Raw genomic sequence first — 10448 nt, 5'->3', positions numbered from 1 at the left:
GGTTTCACCATGTTGGCCAGGCTGGTCTCAAACTCCTGACCTCAGGTGATCCACCTGCCTTGGCCTCTCAAAGTGCTGGGATTACAGGTGTGAGCCACTGCCCTGGGCCTCCTTTAACATCTAATGAGACTTCTGCATCCAACTTGGAATGCTCTCAGCATAAAATGCCCAGCAGCTTTCAAAGACTTAGTCTGACAAAAGGAATATCAAATATCTCATTAACAATTTTTTTCTTAATGATGTGTCAAAATGCTAATCTTTTGGATATATTGGGTTAAAGAAAATGGATCATTCATTTCACTGTTTCTTTTTACCTTCTTGAAGAGGTTACTAGAAAATTTAAAATGGGCTGGACATGGTGGCTTACACCTGTAATTCCAGCACTTTGGGAGGCCAGGGCAGGCAGATCACCTGAGGTCAGGAGTTAGAGACCAGCTTGGCCAACATGGTGAAACTCCATCTCTACTAAAAATATAAAAATTAGCTGGGTGTGGTGGCAAGTGCCTATAATCCGAGCTAATTGGGAGGCTGAGGCAGGAGAACCACTTGAACCCAGGAAGTGGAGGTTGCAATGAGCCAAGATCGCGCCACTGCACTCCAGCCTGGGTGACAAGAGCGAGACTGTGTCTCCAAAAGAAAAAAAGAACAGAAAAGAAGAAAGAAAGAAAGAGAGAGAGAGAAAGAAAAGAAAGAAAGAAAGAGAAAGAAAGAAAGAAAGAAAGAAAGAAAGAAAGAAAGAAAGAAAGAAAGAAAGAAAGAAAGAAAGAAAGAAAATTTAAAATGATAGAATAGATGTGGCTCGTGGTATATAGTTCTACTGGACAGCTCAGGTTGGGATGCTTTGCATATGTTTCATCATTTAATTCTCAAACAGCCCTGTGAGATCAGCACAGTATGTTGCTGTCACATGTAAACCTTCAATAAGTGCTGGCTGCAAAAAACATTTGACTCTGATGAGGCCTTTCTCCCATCATGCTCTCATTTTCCTGCCTGTGAAATGGAAAGATTGTCCCAGATGATTTTGCGTCCTCCTTTGAACTTGATTGTTCTGCAGGTATATTTATTTAATGTAAATTTTCCGTTTCCTCTGTGTGTCGCCCTCTCCATGAGGCAGGTGTTCCTGTGAAGGACCTCCTTGCACACATCCTTCCCGAGTCTTCATCATCCACACTTACAATGCTCAACAGTGGAGGTAACCAAAGCACAAAGAAGTATGTCTGGGCTCATAACAGCCCATGAAGGACAGCTCCAGGAACTAAACCAAAGCTGTTGGAATATAAGGCTTTTGTTGTTGTTGTTTGTAGAGATGGGGTCTCGCTATGTTGCCCAGGCTGGTCTTGAACTCCTCCTGGGCTCAAGAGATCCTCCCACCTCGACGTCCCAAAGTACTGGGATTACAGGTGTGAGTCCCTTTGTCCAGCCAGGCCTGCCTTTTTAACCACAGCAGCCTTGGAAAGAGTGCAGAAGAAATCACGTGGTTCCTATCTCAACAGCTCCCCCTGGAGTTCCACAACGTGCAGTACGGCTAAACCCCCAAGCAATGTCACTCAACATGTTAGATGAGCCTTGGAAGAATAGAGGGGTCCTAGGTGTGACTCTGCAGGACCTTTCCCACTCCCAAGCTCTGCAGCTCTGCTCTTCATGCTGTCGTCTCCATGAACCTCATCCTCCACACCCAGCTTAGAACCCAGCTCCAGATCAAACTTTGAGCACAGAAAGGAAAACAAATCAGGCCAGCCAGGCTCAATATTCGTGCCTCTGCCCTGCCTATCTCACTCGAGCCTCTGCTGCTCTGCCTAGCCTTACCTCCTGCTCTGAAAATGTGCCAAGATCTATTAGTCATGTCTGCCCTGGGCTTGGCAACAAATATGCAGACATGAGTATTTCATACCTGCCATCTGGGGCCTCCTGAATGAGACAGTCCTACACAGATTAATGTAATACTTTATCATAAAGGCTGATAAGTTAAAAGGGCTGTATTCTATCCACCTGCAGTGTGAAACGTGCACCTGAACATGTAAATCCTCCTTTAATGTCAGAAGGTAGTATTATTATGCTTTGTCCGTGGCTTTGTGTAGTAAAGAAAGATACTTGGTGTTTTCCCCTGCTTCCTGGTGCAGAGTTCCTAAAACCCTTGGAATTTTTTTTTTTTTTTTTGAGATAGGATCTCGCTGTCACCCAGGCTGGTGTGCAGTGGTGTGACTGTAGTTCAATGCAGCCTCAGACTCCCAGGCTAAAGCAATCCTCCTGCCTCAGCTTCCTGAGTAGCTGGGACCACAGGCATGCACCACCATGCCTGGCTAATTTTTTCACTTTTTGTAGAGACAGGGTCTCGCTATGTTGCCCAGCCTGGGTCTCAAACTCCTGGACTCAAGCGATCTTCCTGCCTCAGCCTCCCAAAGTGCTGGGATTACAAGCGTGAGCCACCACACCTGGCCCATCCTTTGTAATACACCAGCAAATGTAAGTAAAGTGTGTTCCTGAGTTCTGTAAGCTATCCCAGTAAATTATTGAACATGAGGAGGAAGCTGTGGGAAACCCCAAACTATTGCCAGTCAGTCAGAAGTACCAGCGGCTAGGTAATTGCAACTCGTGTCTGAAGTGGGAGCAGTTTTTTGGGACTGAGCCCCTTTCACCTGTGGAATCTGACGTGAACTCCAGGTAGACAGCGTCAGAATTGCTCAGAATTGTAGGACACCCAGCTAGTACCAGAGAGCTCGAGAAGCAGCGTTGGAAAAAACCACACACATTTGGTGTCAGGAGGAAAAAAAAATCCCATTTATGTGTCAGAAAGCAATCTGAAACACGAGTGATGCTTACCAAGTGGATCCAGAGACCCCTGCGAGGTACGTGATGGCATCCAACAGGCCCTGTTCTTTCATCTCACTCAGGACTCCAAGGCAGGCAATGTGAGCCCGCAGTCCTCCACCTGAGCCCAGCACAGCAACAACTGGGGCCTAGACATTGGGGAGAAAATCAATCAGAGGTTCAGAGCCTGAGGATGGAGGTGGGAACAAGAAGAAGGGTACCTGGGGCTGGGCACCGTGGCTCACGCCTGTAATCCCAGCACATTGGGAGGCTTAGGCAGGTGGATCACTTGAGGTCAGGAGTTCAAGACCAACTTGGCCAACATGGTAAAACCCCATCTCTACTAAAAATATAAAAATTAGCTGGGTGTGGTGGCACACACACCTGTAATCCCAGCTGCTCAGCGGGCTGATGCAGGAGAATAGCTTGAACCTGGGAGGTGGAGGTTGCAGTGAGCCAAGCTCATGCCACTGCACTCCAGCCTGGGTGACACAGCAAGACCTTGTCTCAAAAAAATAAAAAAAAATAAGAAGAAGAAGAAAAGAAAAAGAAAGGAGGAGGAGGAGAAGGAGAAGGAGAAGAAGACCTAGGATCTCCCTTAGGCAGGGGCAATGCCTGTCCCATAGAAGTTCATATCCTTCGGTCCAGCTCTCCCTGGCTGAGATGGGCCCTGGACACTGGGCACAGAGGGGGCGATTCTGGGATCTCTGGGGCCACCCTCCTCCCCTCACTTACCTCACTGGCCTCGATCCTTAGCTTCTTCAGAGCTTTCAGCACATGAAATCTTCGTCTCTCCACGGCCGCCTTTTCTTCTTTCTGGAGCCCAGGAATTATGGAAACCTCAGAGCTTCCCAGGAGAAAACACGAAGAAGTCCAGAAAATTCACAGGGAAAAGGGATAAAACACAGAATCTGACCTAGAACTGGGCTGTCCAAGCAGGTAGCCACCAGCCCACGGGTACATGGTTTCCTTTTGGGGTGAGGAAAATATTCTAAAACTAGATAGAGGTGATGGTTGTACAACACTGTGAATGCACTGAATGCCAGTCAATTATTCACTTTTCAAAATGGTTAATTTTGGGGCCAGAGGCAGTAGCTCACACCTGTAATCCCAGCACTTTGGGAGGCCGAGGTGGGTGGATCACTTGAGCCCAGGAGTTCAAAACCAGCCAGGCCAACATGGTGACCTACCTACCTACTTTCCTTCCTTCCTTCCTTCCTTCCTTCCTTCCTTCCTTCCTTCCTTCCTTCCTTCTTTCCTTCCTTCCTTCCTCCCCTCCCTCCCTCTTTCCCTCCCTCCCTCCCTCCTTTCTTTCTCTGTCTCTCTTTTTTGAGAGAGTCTTACTCTGTTGCCCAGGCTGGAGTGCAGTGGCGCAATCTCAGTTCACTGCAACCTCCACCTCGCTGGTTCAACGATAAGACAGGGTCTTGCTCTGTTGCCCACCACCAGTGCAGTGGTGCAATCGTAGCTTACTGCAGCCTTGAACACCGGGACTCAAGTGATCCTCATGTCTCAGCCTCCCAAGTAGCTTGGACTACAGGTGTGTACCACTATGATTGGCTAATTTTTAAAAATATTTTCTTTTATTGTAGAGATAGGGTTTCACCATGTTGTCCAGGCTAGTCTCGAACTCTGGGGCTCAAGAGATCTTGCCTCGGCCACCAAAAGTGCTGGGATTACAGGCATGGGCCACCACGCCCAGACTTCAGCTCTTTCCATCTATCTCCACCAAGCGAGAGGAACTGTCACAGCCCTCACCTCTTGACACTCACTATGCGTTCCATTATACAAATGCTCTGCTTCCCCACAGTGGTCAGCTCTGAGAGGACTTACCTTCCCATGGTGCACTGCGGTCAGAAAATTCTCAGTCCTCCTGCCAAAGAAATGGCTCTTTTTAGACCTGTGTCCACTGTTGGGCTTAGCAAAGACAGTGGGGGAGGGCTGGGACTGTCACGGGCTCATGGGTTCTTCTTGTCTACCGCCCAGACAAAACCAATGCGAACAGCAGGTGTTGCAGCAAAGAGAGAGAGTTTAATAATCTCAGGGGAGGCCAAGCGAGGAGAATGGGAGAAATATTTCAAGCGTGTCTCTTTGAAAATTTGGAGGCTAGGGTTTTTCCTTTCTCTTTCTCTTTCTCTTTCTCTGTCTCTGCCTCTGTCTCTGTCTCTGTCTGTCTCTCTCTCTCTTTAGATGAAGTTTCCCTCTTGTTGCCCAGGCTGGAGTGCATTGGCACGATCTCGGCTCACTGCATCCTCCGCCTCCCGGGTTCAAGCAATTCCCCTGCCTCAGCCTCCTGAGTAGCTGGGATTACAGGCATGCACCACCATGCCCGGCTAATTTTTGTATTTTTAGTAGAAATGGGGTTTCTCCATGTTGGCCAGGCTGGTCTCGAACTCCTGACCTCAGGTGATTCGCCCGCCTTGGCCTCCCAAAGTGCTGGGATTACAGGCGTGAGCCACCGTGCCCGGCCTGAGGCTAGGGTTTTTTAAGGAAACTTTGGTGGGCAAGGGGCTGGAGGAACTGAAACAATTGATCAGCTATGGATGAAATCACAGGGGTGTCCAAAACTATCTCTGTATAGCTGAGTCAGTTCCTGGGAGTGGGTCTCAGGACCAGGTGGTAGCTCTTGGTCTGCCAAAATGCTCACTCTGAAAGCTATCTCAAAGACAAGTTCTTTTTTTAAAAACAAAAACAAAAACAAAACAAAACATTATTGCCAGGAGCAGTGGCTCACGCCTGTAATCCCAGCACTTTGGGAGGCCAAGGCAGGCAGATCACTTGAGGTCAGGAGTGACCAGAAGAGTTTGAGCCCTCTGTCATGCCCGGACAGGGCCACTAGAGGGCTCCTTGGTCTAGCGGTAACGCCAGCGTCTGGGAAGATGCCTGTTGCCTAGCGGACCTTGGTCTAGCGGTCACATCAGTGCCTAGAAAAAGCACCCATTACTTAGCAGACCGGGAAAGGGAGTCTGCCTTTCCCCGGCGGAGTGAGAGAAGACTCTGCTCCACCACCTCTTGTAGAGGGCCTGACTGATGTCAGCCACCCACAGCCATCCAGAGGCCTAACCGTCTTCCTGTGATGCTGTGCTTCAGCGGTCACGCTCCTGTTTCACTTTCCTGTTCCACTCTGTACATCTGGCTCCGCCCTCTAGATAGCAGTAGCAGAATTAGTGAAAGTACTAAAATATTAAAGTCTTTGATCTTTCTGAAAAGAGCATAGAAGAAATAATGACATAAGCTGTCCTCTCTCTCTCCGCCTCGGCTACCTAACAGGGAAGGGCCCCCTGTCCAGTGGACACGTGACTCACGTGACCTTATCAATCATTGGAGATGACTCACATTCTTTATTCTGCCCCTTATTATCCAATAAATAACAGCGCAGCCAGGCATTTGGGGCCACTATTGGTCTCCGCGTCTTGGTGGTAGTGGTCCCCCAGGCCCAGCTGTCTTTTCTTCTATCTCTTTTGTCTTGTGTCTTTATTTCTACAATCTCTCGTCTCCGCACACGGGGAGAAAGACCCACAGACCCTGTAGGGCTGGTCCCTACAGTGGCGCAATCATAGCTCGCTGCAGCCTCCAACTCTTGGGCTCAAGCAATCCTCCTGCCTTGGCCTCCTGAGTAGCTGGGACTAGAGGCATGCGCCACCATGTCTGGCAAAGTTTTAATTTTTTTGTAGAGATTGAGGTCTCACTATGTTGCCCAGGCTGGTCTCATTCTCTTGGGCTCATGCAATCCTCCTGCCTCAGCCTCCCAAGAAGTGGGGATTACAGGTATTAGCTAACACACCCCACTAAAAAGATGAGTTCTGTATGTTTCACAATAGTGACATTATTTATAGCAGTAGCTGGGGAAGTTATAAATCATGTGACCCCTGGTTACATGACTCTGGAGCACATATAGAAGAGGAAGCTAAGGGATGGCAGGTCACTGCTCAACCTGTTAGGTAACTAGAGCACCCTAATGGCGCTGGTTCCGGGTTCTTCTTCCTCAATGCAAGCCCGCCAAACGAAAAACCAATCAGAGAGAGGTGTTTTTCTCGCCTCGCTCTAAGCCCCACCCCAACCAATCACAAACATCCACGCAGCCCTCCTGGGCATAAAAGAAGCAAACCCCCCACCGCGCTCTCTCTCTCTCTGTCTCCTGCCCAGCCCAGCCTGCTGCCTCCAATAAAGATCTCTTGGCCGAGCCGGTGTGCCATGGTCTTAAGTCTGAGCGTCACTCTTTCACAACCCACGACTGTTCTTTAGCAAAGTTCCAGCACCTTCAGGATTCTAACCTTGTCTTATGAATGTGGCTTCAGGCCAGGCACAGTGGCTCATGGCTGTGCTACCGCGCCCGGCCTGATTGGTTTTATAAGGAGAGATTAGGGCCTCTGCGAGAGGCTTCAGGAGAAACCAACCCTGCCAACACCTTGATCTTGGACTTCTAGCTTCCAGAAGTGTTAGAAAATAAATTCCTGGCCGGGCGCGGTGGCTCATGCCTGTAATCCCAGCACTTTGGAAGGCCGAGTGAGGCGGATCACGAGGTCAGGAGTTTGAGACCAGCCTGGCCAGCATGGTGAAACCCCATCTCTACTAAAAATACAAAAATTAGCCGGGTGTGGTGGTGGGCGCCTGTAATCCCAGCTACTCGGGAGGTTGAGGCAGGAGAATCGCTTGAACCCGGGAGGCGGAGCTTGCAGTGAGCCGAGATCGCATCACTGCACTCCAGCCTGGGGGACAGAGCGAGATTCTGTCTCAAAAAAAAAAAAAAAAGAAAAGAAAAGAAAATTAAAAAGAAAAAGAAATCCTGTTATTTAATTGCACCCAATCCCTGGTACTTCGTCATGGCCGCCCCAGCGGGATGAAACAGCCCTCCCTTCCCCCACGGCTTGCCTGAGCCTGGATCTGGGGCGTGTGCGCATGCGCGGTGGCGCTGGTGCTCGAGAATCCGCCTGGAATACCTGCGCTTAGCGATGTAGCCGCTGGACAGCTCCTTCAGCCGGGATCTCCGTGGGTGAAGACTGCGGTGATCCTCGGTGCCAAAGCTTCTGTGGTCCTCCTGCTTTCCTTTTCGCCCTGTGGGAGGAGGTCGCGGGCTGGAGGTGTTTCCTCCTGGTCCTGAGCAGGGCCAACCTGGAGGTAAAATGGCCCCTGCGCTTTTATACAGCCTTCCTCGGCTTGTGGGCCCTGCTCGCTTGCTCTAGCTTTTTCAGCTGTTCCGCAGCTCACCCGGAGCTATTTTCATCAGTAGGATCACGTGGAGGGCTGGGACTTTCCAGGCTTCCTTAATGAGGTCACCCTTCTGTCATTAGGCAACCGAGACCAGTATTCAAAAAAAGAATGTTGTCGTTATCCAACTATATTGGAGATAAGTATTCCTCAAAACAGATTAGCTAATCTTCCTATGCAACTGGCTAATAACCATCATGTATAATATCATACTCAAATACCCAGAAAAAGAAATATTGAGGTCAGGTGTGGTGGCTAACGCCTGTAATCCTAGCACTTTGGGAGGCCGAGGCAGGCGGATCATGTGAAGTCAGGAGTTCGAGACCAGCCTGGCCAACATGGTGAAACCCCTTCTCTACTAAAAATACAAAAATTAGCTCGGCATGGTGGCGTGTGCCTGTAATCCCAGCTACTACTCGGGAGGCTGAGGCAGGTGCTTCAACCCGGGAGGTGGAGGTTGCAGTGAGCCAGATCCTTAGGGCCAACTCTGGTTCATTTAATGTCCATTTTTAGGAAATCTGTGAGCTCCATTCACAGGGAAGGTTTGAAGCCCAGAAGTGGCCTCCCAACAGGGTACCACATTTCCCAGCACCTTTGCAGCTAGGTGTGGCCATGTGAGTGAGTTCTGTGGTCATGTGACCGAGTTCCAGTCAGTACAATGGAGCATCTGTGGCGAGCGCTGCTTCCAAGAGTGGCTCCTAGAAACCTCCCATACTACCCTCCTGCCTACTCTTCCTGAAGCCCAGCACTAAGTGTCATCCCGACTTGATGGATTTTGAATTTTTACTTTTTTTTTTGAGATGGAGTCTTGCTCTGTCACCCAGGCTGGAGTGCAGTGGTGCGATCTCAGCTCACTGCAACCTCCGCCTCCTAGGTTCAAGTGATTCTCCTACCTCAGCCTCCCAAGTAGCTGGGAATATAGGCACCTGCCACCATGCCCGGCTAATTTTGTATTTTTAGTAGAGACGGGGTTTCACCATGTTGGCCAGGCTGGCTCAAACTGCTGAACTCAAGTGATCCACCTGCCTCCGCTTCCCAAAGTGCTGGGATTACAGGCACAAGCCTCCGCACCTGGCCTGAATTCTTAAGTTTTTAAAAATAGAGATGAGGCCGTAATCCTAGCACTTTGGGAGGCCAAAGCAGGAGTATCATCAATTTTAGAACAGGATTTCACCAGGGGGAAGATGGTCTCCCCTGCTCCCCCTAACGCCAGGCTCATCTCTGTCAGTGCCCACACCACCAGCCATCGCGGGATCTTTGCACTCCTAGACCTGACCATGCCACTGCCCCGCCTGTGGGATAAGATTCCACACCTCACAGGAGCCCAGGAGGCTCTCCATAGTAAGTAGTTACAGATCCAGCCAAGGAGCTGACGGCATGGACCAAACCCTGGCCCCCCACTTCCTAGACAGTGGACCTAGGGAAGGTAGCTTACATCCCTGCGCCCCTCAGTGTCCTCACCTGTTAAATAGGGAGAATAAAAGTACCTACCTGGTGGAGCCATCATGAGGGTCACTGAGGAGTGAGGATGACCCTGACTAGGTCCAACAGAGGGACAAGGCGGCCGTGTGTAGCAGATGTGTTCCTGGGGCCCTGCACTGGTGCAGGGAGGAAGAGCCAAGCCCAAGGGAACCATGGTCTCCACACAGGGCCAGACAGTGATGTGGGGATCCCCTGACATACAATATTTAAATATGTGGGTTTTTTGCCTTAAACATTTTATTTGAAATTGAAACACAAATGCACACTAATTTGCCAGTTCTTTAAGGGAGAGCTGTATCAGGAACTCTTAGCCATGAGAAACAAGTCATTTTTTATTTATTTTTTGAGCCGGAGTTTTGCTCTTGTTGCCCAGGCTGGAGTGCAATGGCTTGATCTCGGCTCACTGCAACCTCTGCCTTCCGGGTTCAAGCGGTTCTCCTGCCTCAGCCTCCTGAGTAGCTGGGATTACAGGCATGTGCCACCATGCCTGGCTAATTTTGTATTTTTAGTAGAGACAGGGTTTCTCCATGTTGGTCAGGCTGGTCTTAACTCCCGACCTCAGGTGATCTGCCCACCTCGGCCTCCCGAAGTGCTGGGATTACAGGCGTGAGCCACTGCACCCGGCCGAAAGTGATGTTTTAGAGTGTCACAATCACCCTGGGACTTATTCTTCCTCCATTCCCATGAACAAAAGCCCACGTTAGGCAGCTGCTGCCCCTGCTTCGCTGTCTTAGGGTCGTCAGGGCTAGTTTGTTACTCTCCTTTCTTTTTCCTCATCATTACAAGGTGGTTACTTGGCTCCAGCCATCATCTCTAGTCAAGGCAGGAGGAGGGGAAGAGCTGCCACAACCTGGGCTGTCCTTTTTGTTCAGGAAAGATGTTTCTCCAGAAGCCCCCAGCAGCCCCTGTGCTTATGTCCCCTGGGTCTGCCCACACGGGGCCACAGGGCC

General features: G+C 49.9%; 1 protein-coding gene across 4 annotated transcripts in view; it reads right to left on the bottom strand.

The window, feature by feature from the left end:
* PLA2G4C (phospholipase A2 group IVC) overlaps positions 1–8336 on the bottom strand; it is a 53207-nt gene extending 44871 nt beyond the window's left edge. The window contains exons 1-4 of one of the 4 annotated variants that reach the window (XM_058424808.1): positions 7681–8336; positions 4642–4681; positions 3544–3624; positions 2821–2957 (exon numbers count right to left, since the gene is read on the bottom strand). In XM_058424808.1, the coding sequence (XP_058280791.1) occupies positions 2821–2957; positions 3544–3624; positions 4642–4681; positions 7681–7709 (287 nt within the window). In that variant the 5' untranslated portion in view covers positions 7710–8336. Of the gene's footprint in view, positions 1–2820; positions 2958–3543; positions 3656–4641; positions 4682–7680 lie in introns of all 4 variants that reach the window. The other 3 variants (XM_032169311.2, XM_032169310.2, XM_058424809.1) reach the window with 3 other exon arrangements.
* Between the last annotated feature and the right edge of the window lie 2112 nt (positions 8337–10448).

The sequence above is a fragment of the Hylobates moloch genome, unplaced genomic scaffold (assembly GCF_009828535.3).
Source record: "Hylobates moloch isolate HMO894 unplaced genomic scaffold, HMol_V3 SCAFFOLD_12, whole genome shotgun sequence".
Lineage (NCBI taxonomy): Eukaryota > Metazoa > Chordata > Mammalia > Primates > Hylobatidae > Hylobates > Hylobates moloch.
This window is presented reverse-complemented; position numbering and strand designations above follow the sequence as displayed.